Here is a 13,426-nt window from a genome sequence, read left to right on the forward strand (position 1 = left end):
ACTTTTCCAATTAAAAAATAACGATTGAACTTAATAGTGATTATCTTACTTGAGGAATACTAAAATTCAAAGTGTTGTTATTTTAATAGGTATTTAAATTTATAAGATTTGCTGCTTGTTGTTCACATGTACCAGCTAGATGGTTAATGTTTAAAAAAAAAAAAAAAAATTAAATTCAGTAACCAATACCATGTAATAGAACACAAAAAAAAAGAAAAACTTTCTGAACATATAAATAAAATAACTTTAGAATGTATTTTATTGCATTTAATAATAACATAACATAATTTTCCTTTGCATCATATAGTCTGCATGAATTATTTATTATGGATTTGGATGAAATATTTCAGAATGATATTCTAAGGTTTCAAAAGTTCTATACATTTCAATTTACAAAAATTGGCAGGTGGATAATTCTTAATGTTGCAAATCCAAATCTGTAATCAAATGAACCACTTAATACGTTATCTTGCACTTCTTTTGAAACCCTCTTTTATTTAAACTTTAAATGCTGCATTAAAGTTTGAATGATTGAAATTTGCACACTTAATCTGTTAAGAAAGCGAAATATTAATAAAAAAAAAATTTTACATAATTAATATATAAATGAATGCCATTGTATACAATATGGGTATTTTTTTAAAGGTCAGAGAAAATCGAATTTATAAAACAAAAAATGAAGAAACAAAAGAACTTACTCATCAAGCAGAGCAGGCCAAATCTCTTGAGGGAGCTCTCAAAGTATCTAATAATCATATTACTGAGCTTGAAGAAAAGATTGCATCACTTCAAGTGGAATTAGAACATCTTCAAGATGAAAAGAGAGACCTTATATCTGAGAAGGAATTATTGTTAAATGAGAAAAATGAGGTAAGGACTTTTATTGTTTCTTTATGAATGTTTTAATTAATAACAGGTTATTAATAAAAGGGATATTAATTTTCAAGCAGTTTAGTTTCGACTAGTAAATCCTCCCCTATCTCTGGCAAAATCACACTCAGATTCTCTTGTATTTTCATGGATATGATTGTTTTTATCCATTCATCAAATTGCAGTGTATAAAATTTACTAACACTGGACAATATTTTTACCTCTACGAATATATCAGCTGTTTTCAGTCAATTTTTATGCATGGATTTCGAAAATAATTCTTAAAATTTTGCATTATGTCACAATTTCTTCATATAAAGGTATTTTGTGTTTACCCATAATATCTCAATACAATTTAGAGAAATAGATATGACATATGACATCTAATTTTTTTTTAGCTGGTGCAGCATAAGCCTCAGGCTTCCTTGCACTATGTGGCTAGTAATAATAATAATAATTATAATAATAATAATAATAATGTCTACTTCCCAAAATTGTAGTAAGGCATTCTACATTTCCAGGACAGTTGAGCACATGCAAATGTTTGTGTCTGCTTACAGATGGCAGATACTGAGGAGGATTAACATGTTCAACCTTGTCTGTCTTCCTACCTCTCTCTTTTTTAATAATGGAAAGACACTTGGAACATGTACAGTTTATTTGTGTATCTATTGCATATTGTTTGTTTCTTCTGCATTTTGCTTAGTGGTGTATTGTTAAAATGTTTAAGCAGAATCAAAGAAGGTGTGTGAATTACCCTGACAGTTGCACCCTGAGGGTATAACAAAAACTCAGAGGAAGAAAATCTGCAGCATTACTAAATATGCATTAAAAGATTGTTGATCAAGGCAAAAATTGGGCACAACTTATGTGCTGTATTGCCTGCATAAATCTGAGATGTAGCAGTTGGGAAAATTAAAAGTGTCTTTTGCTGCTCCTATGGTGTAGCAAGAACTATGCATCCACATTATCCTGCACAAGCTTTGCGCAGGATAAGGTGGATGCAACAGAATGGGTACAGTCAGCCATATAACAACTCATTACAACATTGGTAACCAAAGAGGCATTTCAGAATGCATAACTCTTTATACCTTGTCATGGATGTTATATCACAGCCAACTGAACTCAGATTACACTCCTGGCACCAAAAAAAAAAAAAAAAAAAAAAAAAAAAAAAAAAGGTATGGTTGTAGCGGGTTTAGGAATACTAACACTGCAGTGGAGAATTGGAACATTGACTGGTCTGATGAATTTCTGTTCCTGCTATTTTACTCTGATGGGAGAACCAGAATATGACAAAGGTAGAATGAGTCCATGACCCATCCTGCTATGTGTCACCAGCAGTGTAAATAGTGTACATCAGGACACTTGATACAAGTGGAGCAACATTTGTTGGATGCCACAGTTTACTGTAAGTTGTTTCCGATTAGGCACATCTCTTCATGGCTGCAGTGTATCTGCCTGTGAACAGGTTGTTCCAACAGGATAATTTACCATATTACAACCAAAATTTTACAGAACTGACTTCCCCAGTCACCACATCTCAGTATCTCCTGGAACACTTGTGATGTGAAGTGGAATGATCTAGTCAGAGCAGAGATCTGACCATTCAATTTTTTTAAGTCGCAACAAATCGAGGCTGTTCTGAGCACCCTGGGGGACTTGCTATTAGGTACCTAATAAAGTGGCCAATCAGTGTATAGTATGCTTATTAAATTAGTTATACACATGAACTTCATTTATTGTTTTGTTTTCAACTAGCAATAAATTTAGTTCAGGTCGACCATCACTAATTCGGCAGCGTTGGGACCTGTGGGGTGTCGGATTAGTAAGTTTGCCAGATCACCGGTGGTTATTTTGGCACATACATTTTACCCAACAGCTAACCACCACCTTCTACCTTTAATAGATTGACTGCCAAGCCAGTTTAAGAAAAAAATTCCCCAGGGGCCAAAAATATTTAGGAAATAATTTGATTAATAATTCTAAAATAAATATTGTAATGTCAGTGTTGTCGGTTTTTCGCTTAAAATATATAAAAAAAAAAGTATTTTTTATGTCATATATATGTGGCCAACATGGCCACATATGTTGGTTACTTTATTTCTTGAGAAGCCATGTCGGCCACATACGTGTGACGCTATTACGGCATACATATGAAGGTTGTTTGTGATTAGCTTACTGCACACGTGACGAGCGCTGCAATAAAACTAATTATGATAAAATAAACTCTCAAACATCGCAATAAGTTTGGCAGTATTGTTAAAGATTTTGTGAAAACAAGTTCGTTAGCGTGCTGTATTATCCATCATATTGTGTCGAGTTTTTCCGCAAGCTTGTATAAGTGTGTTGTTTAAAAAAAAAAATCTAAAAAGGAATGGCTAAAAGAAAATTACTAAGATAAAAGAAACTGAGAGAAATTGCTGGAATTTACAATTAAGCAGAGTTAAACTTCTCACAGACACACCGCTGTTGAGTTTTTTAAGAAGTTCAACTTTATCTGTTATGGACAATATATGGTGTTGTCCATAACAGATGGACCATAAGAGGTACTTCCTTTATGCATTGGAACCATGGCTGGGGCTAAATGGGAGCAGGTTATAATAATAAATGCACAAAAACAAGTGAGAATGGCTTGCCATTGTTTACGAGTTTGCGCCAATAGTTGATGCTGCAACCAACGCCACCAAAATAGTAGCAGCAAGTCGGTGCGCCGACCCGGGAAATTTGAGATTACATTCGCGGAAGTCCGAATTAGCAGTGGAACCAGATTACTGGTGGCTGGATTAGTGATGGTCGACCTGTACAATAAATTTAGTCATGAATACAACACTTCACTTAACATGATAGATGTGTTTGTGAAAAAATGATACATTGAGCAAATGTATTTTCTCATAAAAAATAAAACATCCCACGTTGGATTTTTATAATGGTATATTTTTCAAGTATGCTATGCCTGAGATAAATATGCCAAACCAAAATACTTAGGTAACTTTAAAAATACTTTATCAGAAGGAACCACGGTGGCAAAATGCTTACTGAAACATATCACATATGTCAGTGCATTGTCCATCACCTAGAAGTAGATCCAGATGCCCTTGGAATAAAATTAAAACAGTTTTATGCTTATAAAATAAATTAATATAGATTAACAAATAAATTTCATCCTTTTTTTTTTATTTTCACATTACAAGGTATGCCACAACATGAGCTGCATTTACCACAAGTGGCATGCATTGTGTGGTTTGGCCATCCCTTCCCTAGATTAGTGGTTCCCTTCCCAAAATTTTTGGCCTGGTAGCACATTTTCAGAGCAGAAATTTGATGGCATTAATGGCCCATATATGATCAGGTAAACTGCACAAATTTATTGTTTAAGGTCATAATGGAAAAAGGGATGGTTGAGTGGGAGAAGACCGAGTGGTAATCAATGGACACTGCTCTTTGTGGACTAATGTTATTAGTGGAGTCCCTTAGGGTTCAGTGTTGGGTCCATTGTTGTTTTCTGTATTTATAAAGGATATTGAAGGTGGTATATCAGGCTTAATATCCAAGTTTGCAGACGATATGAAGGTTGGCAGGGTTGTTAATGACACTACTGACAGGACAGTACACTGCTGCAACAGGATCTAGAAAAGTTGAGCAGATGGGCTGAGAGGTGGCAAATGAAGTTTAACATTGACAAATGTAAAGTACTACATATTTGAAGCAGTAATCCCAGAGTAACGTGTCAACTTTGTAGTACCACACTGACAGTGGTAGAGAATGAAAAGGACCTGGGGGTAATTGTGCAGATAGATATGAAATTTTCTGAGCAGTGCAGACGGTCTGCAAGAGTAGCTCATGGTGTCTTGTCAATGATATACAGGAATTTTTCTAGAAGGGATAAGGAGGTGATTATTCCTTTGTATAAGGCAATGGTCAGACCACACCTTGAGTACTGTACATAGGTCTGGAGGCCTCATTTTAAGAAGGATGTAGAGCTGTTGGAACGAGAAGATTAGTGAATGGAACAAAGGGTTGCTCTTACGAAGAAAGGCTTAAGTTTTGCAAATTACATTGTCTGGAGACTAGGCACCTGCGAGGTGATCTGATTGAGGTGTATAAAGCCTTGAATGGTTTGAGCATGCTCAATGCTGATGGGATTCTTCCTCTTGCTCAGAATAATCGCCTGAGAGGGCATAAATTCAAATTGAGGAAAGACGGTTGTAGGATAGATGTGCGGAAGTTTGCCTTTAGCCAGCGGGTGGTTGATTGCTGGAACAAACTTCCATCTGTCGTAGAAGTTGATAGCTTAAATAGATTCAAGGCAGAACTTGACAAACATTTGGAGCAAGTGGATGGGTGAAATAAGGGTTTTTTTTTTTTTTTTTTTGGCTGATGCTATATAAGCTTGCTTTCTTGCATCATGTGCCTATGCTAATGCTAATAATTATGAAATACCTTTAAAGCCATATTCACAGATGACATGAATCTGTGACTAAGAAAATATAACATAATGATAATAAAGAAAATAAACTAGTGAGTTTAATAAAGCAGAAAAAGATTGCATTGGAAAGTTACAGAGCAGTAAAAAGTATTGAAGCTTTTAACAGCTATGAGTTTATCTGTAATAGTAGCATAGAAAAGGTTAGGCTGGACTGGAAAAGGCTGATTATGAGAAATTACTGGCCAAGAGAACAAAGGTTTGGGATAAGAAGTTTTTCACATAGTGAATACCAAGAAGACAAGAACAAATCACATCAGACTCTTGCATAGTGGGTGTGGGGGTAAATCTTAGAAAATCCAACTGATGTGGTTGAATTGAACAGGTACCTCTCATCGACTTTTATAGACAAAAGACACTTCAGCTCATGGCGAGTAGAAACTTTGTTAGGGAAACAGTGATAATGAACTTAGGAAAACTGTTCACAAGAAAAAATGTTGACTCCAAAGGCGAGGTAGGGCTCCTGGAATGATTGCATGTATTCAGTTATTTTGATGGAGGTGGCTAGAGAGTGCATTGAACCATTAAGATTCATTATGATGATATCACTGTACTTGAGAGAGAGATCTCTTTGGACTGGAGAAGTCTCAACATGTCATCATTTCATATAAATGTTTCTGAGAGTGAAGTGGGTAACCACTGACTGGTCAGTCTGGAATTACCTGGTTAGCTAGTTTGACAGAGTTACTCATGAGTCTAGGTGAAGGAAATAATTTCAAGATTTTTGATTTTAGCAAAACATTTTCTCAGTCCCACATGAAAGGGTACTATATAAGCTGAAATATGTTTGGATTACAGGGAAGATCCTTAGATGGATCACTGAGGGGCAGGAGGCAGAAGGCTGTGATTACTGATTCTTTCCAGATTGGGCTAAAATGTGCCCCCCCTTCCCCAAGGATTAGTACTTGGACCACTGTTGTTTCTAATTTTCTTAAATAACATTGACAAAGAGGTAGAGGGCTTGATAACAAAATTAATGATCATCAACAAGCAGTGCTTCTTTACAGTGACTTACATAGACTTCAAGGATGGTCAGAGAAGTGGCTGATCTGTTTTAATGCATCAAAATGCAGTCTTACACTTGAAGAATAGCAACCTCAAAATAACTTATACACTTGGTGAGGTTGAAGTAAAAAGAGTAGATGAAGAAAGCGATTCAGAGGTTGCAATACAGTGGACATGAAGTTCTCCATGAACTGGACAGACAGAAAATAGGGCCCATGATCTCCTGTGAATGATTTATTGAACATTTGTTTGTAAAGGTAGAGCGATCATAATTCCACTTTACAAGCCATTTGTAAGACCACATTTGGAATACTCTGTCCAAGTATAGAACCATACCTAAAAAATAACAAGTAAACGTCAAGCTTCTTTAAAGTGTACAAAGACTGGCAGCTTGCCTGGTTAAATCGGCACAGGGGCATCCATATAAGGAAAGGCTTCAAATATGTTGACTACCGAGCTTCGTAATAGACATCTTAGGGGAGACCCAACTGAGGTCTAATAAGGCTGTGAGAGGAGAAAGTAAAATGGACGAGGGCAAAATTTTCACTGTTATAAATGATTCAGGAACTAGGGACCATAAATTGAAATTATGGAGAAGAGGTTTAGACTGAATTATAATAAGTTTTCTTTTAGCCAGTGAGTTGTTAATTACCTGAATGAGTTGCTTTCATGGGTTATTGAAGCTGACAGCATAGGGAAATTCAAAGGTGTGTATGTCAGCTGGATAGGTACCTATACAAGGAAAAAATCACATAGGTAGCTTATTTATTATTATCATGACAATAAGAATTTATAGTAAATCTTAAATCAAAAATAAGCTTTTGCTCGAATATTGATTTGAGTTATTATTATTATTTATTTTTGGCTGTTTAAAGCCTGGAGCTTCCTTGTACTGCATGGCTAATGCTAATACTATAACTGAGATATGAAAAAAAAAAAAAAGTGAATTTCAAATTCATACAGTTAAAAGGGTCAAATATTTGACCTGAACTTAACTGTTATTTCCTCAGAAAAATTAGCAATCAGACTGAATAGTGAGACAGTAAACATTTGTTAATTGACATGGCCAATGCAGAATTCCAGTAGTACATATGTTTTGGTTGAGTGTGCTTTGCACTCTTGTGATCAGTAAATATGAGAATAGTGATATTGTTGTTAAAATGATCAGTTGTAAACTCCTCTGATCTCTGTGGCATGCTAAAGCATAAACAGATCTTTTTTTTATTAATTATTATTATTTTTTAATTTTTATTTTACACATTATTTCAAACTGCTTGTACAGGCTACCTTAAACAAGGGGGGGGGACTAAATATTTATTTTAGCAAAAGTAACAAAAAAAAACAAAAAAACTCCAGTACAAGTGCTAAAATGAAAATGTCTTCAACTCTCATTACCAAGCAAATATACCTAAATTATTATTTATGTAAATGAACACATAAACTGCTCTAAAGCATTTAGAAATCAAAACTTCTCCACGTACAAAACAATGTATAATAAGGACTAATGGATTTTCTGCTTAAAAATACTGATGAATCTATTCAGTATGGCCAATTGTTTCAAACAATTCATTGCAACAAAAGAATTGGCTTATTATTTTTCCATTCCAAACAAATCTAATGAAATCTAAGAGTTATTCTTTATTGCTGATGTCAGTAGATTCATCCATTTGCAATGCAGACATTTTCTGACCTGTAGTTACTTGTGCAGTTACTTGTTATTCAGTATTGAACATGTCTTGAATACTAATTGTGTTCAATATAATAATAATTAATTGTTATATCATTGAATATTAGTAAACATTAATTTTATTTAATAACTGCTTACATTTTTAATCTCCTTCTGCAACCACACACTTGTTCCAACATGCCTGTCACTGTTAAAAACATTTTTGGAAGTCATCCTTTGTGAATGCTTTTTAGGTGGGTTGTTGTACTAGATTCAGTTTCTTAAATCAACTCTTTTTTTCCTTTCTTGCCCTTTTTTAATTTTGGCAATAGCCTAAAGTTACATAATGCAGTAAGAAAGAATGTTGCCAAAAACTGCTATATGGTGAGTGATGTGTAACAAGGCTAATCGTTGTGATGGGGTCAACAATTCCACCTTTATCAGGTTCTTTATGGCACACTGCATCTCCCAACCATTTTAAAACTACTTGATAGTAAGCCGAACCAGTGGTAAGACTTCGTGGACCAAATTCTGATAACGCCATCACCTCATTTTCAAAATATGGAATGAACATGATATTTGCATGTGATTTTGACCAGTGTGTCTTTTTTGGCATTGGTGATGGCATTGTTTTCATCATAGTATCATTTCCATAAGCTGTAATGAGCACTTTTGCATGTTTTGCACATTTCCATGGCTGGATTTCCAAGTTTACAATCTCTATCTTCAAAATTTAACAAAATTTAATGTTTTCATGTTGTTTAAATTTTGTCATTTTCAGTAGATGCAACAAATGGAAAAAAAAAAAAAAAGTTTTCACTCAAAGAAGTTTTCTGCTAGATTGCCACATAACCTGATGTCTGTTTGCACAAAAGATGATGCTGTTCATTCCATTCACAACACCACCACCACCTCATTTTCAAAATGTGGAATGAGCATGATATTTGCATGTGATTTTGACTGTGTCTTTTTTGGCATTGCCAAGGGCATTGTTTTCATCATAGTCTCATTTACATAAGCTGTAATGAGCACTTTTGCATGTTTCCATGGCTGGATTTCTAAGTTCACAATCTCTATCTTCAAAATTTAACAAAATTTAATGTTTTCATGTTGTTTAAATTTTATTATTTTGAGTAGATGCAACAAATGAAAAAAAAAAAGTGTTCACTCAAAGAAGTTTTCTGCTAGATTGCCACATAACAAGTTAAAACCTGATGTCCATTTGCACAAAAGATGATGCTGTACATTCCATTCACAATTTTTTAGCTGCCACTAAGCATTCGAGGATTATAAGATCACTCACTGAACTTTTTGTTCATACTTTATAATTATTATAAAATAGATGAACATTTGTTATATCTAGGGTAGTGTTTCCCTATGGCTGTACTGTGGCACTTTTGTGTGTAATGAAAATTTCTAAAAATCATTAATACTATCTGTTCGAATTTGGAATAGATAGTATTAATTAGGAAACAAATTTGGAAAAGAAATTTTAAAAACACTTTTTTCTAAAGTTTTCTTTCAGGAAAAACTTGATATACAAGAGGCATTACCTGACATTACCAGATGCTTCTGTGCTTATGGCCATATTTCAGATGTATACCCTTTATAAATAGAAAGAGAATAAATCATATAGAAAGAGACAATGCAGTAACCAGTGCTGTAAGCTCTCCTGTCATACCTTAGTCCCAGCATTGAACACCACATCAGATTTATCTATTCATTCTTGGTATTATATTGATGTTATGAGCATTAGAATTGTGAGCCTGAAAGTGGGTAAGGCCCCAGTTGCTGACAGTATTTGCTTATTCATATTGAAAGAAGCTGCAAAGGAATGCACCAAACTTTTAGAGTTAATTATGAGGTCATCGTTAGATTCAGGGATTATCTCCTTGGATTGGAGAAGTTCCAATGTCTCACCAATACAAAATGGTGGGGGCAAGGATCAGATGAGTAACTATAGACTGGTTAGTTTAACCCCTGTGTCAGGAAAGGTTATGGGGTCTGTGATCAAAGATGCATTACAAGATCATCTTGAGAAATATAATATCCTAAGTTTATTGCAATGTGGCTTTGGAAAAGGAAAATCTTGTTTGACCAACCTGATAAACTACTGTGATGCTGTCACACAGGAGTTAGATGCAAGAAACAATTTTAACATTATGTACTTGAGCTTTAACAAAACATTTGACAGTTTTACCTGGGATATTTCTGTACAAGCTGGAGACCATTAGGGTTTCAGGGTAAAGGAGGAGATTATGAGATGCATTGAAGAATAGCTAATGGACAATAGGGAGAGGGGTGTTGTAAATGGTTGTTCTTCATGACTGGAATTATAACTGGGGTCCTCAAAGGTTCAGTATTAATGACACTCTTGTTTTTGATCATAAATGATGTGAATGAGGGAATAAAGGGTATAATGTTGAGATCTGCAGATGATATAAAAGTTGGGGGAGGTTAAAATGCAAGTGAGGCTGACTTCTTCAGGATGATTTGGACAAGCTTTACATGAGTGGTCAGAGAAATGGCAGGTACATTTTAATGCAGTGTAATATAATGTCCTGAATCTGATGAGTATAATGAGCAGTTGTGCAGAGAAATCGTGGACCAGTAAATCAGAATGTCTTGTAATGGGGGATTTTAACTTTCCAGATATTGACTGGAACTTGTAGGTTGGTCTCACTCACACACTAGCAAGACTTTTGTGGATTTATTGGATGACTGTTTTCTACAGCAACATGTTCGAGAGGCAACCAGAGAGAGTAATACTCTTGATCTGATTATCAGCAGTGATTATTCAGGCATTAAGAATTTGCAGATAAAGGAACCACTGGGTGACAGCGATCACAATGTACTGATGTGGGAATTACTTAAAGATGTAACTACCATCAAGGCTAAAGGGAAGGGCTTTTGCTTACGTAAAGGTGACTATAGAGGTCTCAGACAGTTTTTAAATTCTGTACAGTGGAATCAACTGATGATGTTACCAATGTTGAATTCTAAATGGGAAGACTTCAGGGACTTAATTTTGGAGGGTACTAGGCTTTTCATTCTAACTAAGAAATACTGTTCAAAGTTTAGGCCTAAATGGATGTCAGATGAATTAATGAGGCTCGTGGCACAGAAGAAGAATGTATGGAATGCATATAAAGTATCAGGTGACACAGAAGCCTGTGGCAGGTATAAACTACTCTGTAATCAAGTCACAAAGGGGGATTAGGCATGCAAAGGCAGATTATGGGAAATCTTTGGCAAAGGATGCAAAGAAAACAGCAAAGAGTTCTTTACTTATGTAAACTCTAGAAGGAAAGGGATGAATCAGATTGGACCACTTAACATAATGGGTTGACGTAGCTGATAAACTGAATGAGTATTTTGCATCTACATTCACACATGAGGAGTTATTCAATGAGGGGAGTGCCAGAAGTTTATCAAACGGTAACAGGAAACTAAGTGATTTTGTAATAACTGAGAGCAAAGTGGAGGAGAAATTGTTGAAGTTAAAAACATAAGGAAGGCACCTGGGATGGAGGGAATCTATGATGTTTATAAGCTCTCATAATCTATCAGATTATGCGAGCTTCCTTGGACTCAGGGGAGGTCCCCATGGATTGGAGGTGTTCAAATGTATGGCCAATTCACAAAAGGGGGTTCAAAAGGTGACATAAGTAACTACAGATCTGTTAGTTTAACTTGTGTTCTGGGGAAAATAATGGAATCACTGGTTAAAGAAGCATTGCAGGATCACCTAGACAAGACTGCAGTAATAGTTAAGACATAGCATGGGTTTGTTAAAGGGAGGCTTGTCTGACCAATTTGATTGGATTCTACGATGTGGTCACAAAGGAATTGAATACCAAAAATAATTCTGATATCATATACTTGGATTTCAGGAAAGCTTTTGTTACTGTTGCACATGGAAGACTTCTGTACAAATTGGAGAGGTATGGCATTAAGGGTAAGTTGCTACAATGGATAAAGGGATGGTTGAGTGGGAGACGTCAGAGAGTGGTAATCAATGGACACTGCTCTTCGTGGACAAATGTTATTAGTGGAATTCCCAGGGTTTGGTGTTGGGCCCATTGTTGTTTTCAGTATTTATCAATGATACTGATGAAGGTATATCAGGTTTAATGTCCAAGTTTCCAGATGATACAAAGGTTGGCAGGGTTATTAACGACAGTAAAGACAGTATGCTACTTCAAATGGATCTAGATAAGTTGGAAAAATCCAATGTTAAACTGAAGTTTAACATTGGCAAATGCAAATTACTGCATATGGGTAGCAATAACCCAAGAGAAATGTACCAACTGTGTGGTACTACACTCAGGGAAGTGGAAAGTGAAAAAGACCTGGGGGTAATTGTGCAGTCAAATATGAAGTTTGCTGAGCAGTGCAGACAGGCAGCCAGGGCAGGTCATGCAGTCTAGTCAAGGATATAGAGGAATTTTGCTAGCAGGGACAGGGAGGTGATTATCCCATTATACAAGGCAATGGTCAGGCTGCACCTAGGGTACTATGTTCAGGTCTGGAGGCTTCAATTTAGGAAGGATGTAGAGTTGTTAGAATGAGTACAAAGAAGGGCAACAAGATTGGTGAGGGGAACAAGGGGGTGCTCTTACCAAGAAAGGCTTAATTTCTGCAAATTGCAGCTTCTGGAGACCAGGCACCTGCAAGGTGATCTGATTGAGGTGTATAAGGCCTTGAATGGGTTGAGCAAGTTGAATGCTGATGGGATTCTTCCTCTTGCTCAGACTAAGAACCTGAGGGGGCACATTTCAAATTGGGGAAAGATAGTTGTAGAATAGATGTGCAGAAATTTGCCTTTAGCCAGCGGGTAGTTGATTGGTGGAACAGGCTTCCATCTTTTGTTGTGGAAGCTAATAGACTAAATAAATATAAGGCTGAGCTGGACAGGCATTTGGAATGAATGGAGGGATGAAATGGGGTCTTTTTTTTTTTTTTTTTGCTGCTAATGCTAATATCGAATAATGATAATGCAAGAATAACTTGCACAGTAAGCAGGGTAGAGTTCAAAGATTTAAATAAAGAAATAGGCTTAGGTGTTTTGATACAAATAGATATGAAGACTGTTATGCAGTGTAAGCAGGAATCCAGGAAAGTATGCAGTGTCTTACGATATCTAGGAAGATATATTTATAGTTCTAATATACAAGTCAATAGTGAAACCACAATTTTGAATATTGGGTTCCGGTTTGGCTGCATTTAAGAAAAGACAGAATACCTTTAATGGATACAGAGATTGGAAGCTCGTCTGGTGAGAATAGTAAAGGGGCATCCATGTAGGGGAGGAGGAAGACAGAGGGAGAGAGATTAAGGTTTTGTATGAAGTGTGGAAGCATCTTGAAGAGATATGACTAAAGTGTATATGGTACTTG

At 35.7% G+C, this 13,426-nt stretch overlaps 1 protein-coding gene across 3 annotated transcripts in view; it reads left to right on the top strand.

Annotated features, from left to right (window-relative positions):
* Nucleotides 1–13,426, top strand: part of didum (dilute class unconventional myosin) — an 814,019-nt gene that overhangs the window by 477,731 nt on the left and 322,862 nt on the right. For all 3 annotated transcript variants that reach the window (XM_090373351.1, XM_090373360.1, XM_090373369.1), the window contains exon 22: nt 646–870. In XM_090373351.1, coding sequence (XP_090229477.1) covers nt 646–870 — 225 coding nt within the window. The remainder of the gene's footprint in view (nt 1–645; nt 871–13,426) is intronic.

Source organism: Mastigoproctus giganteus, chromosome 1, assembly GCF_048544385.1.
Source record: "Mastigoproctus giganteus isolate SK-2022 chromosome 1, ASM4854438v1, whole genome shotgun sequence".
NCBI classification, from domain to species: domain Eukaryota; kingdom Metazoa; phylum Arthropoda; class Arachnida; order Uropygi; family Thelyphonidae; genus Mastigoproctus; species Mastigoproctus giganteus.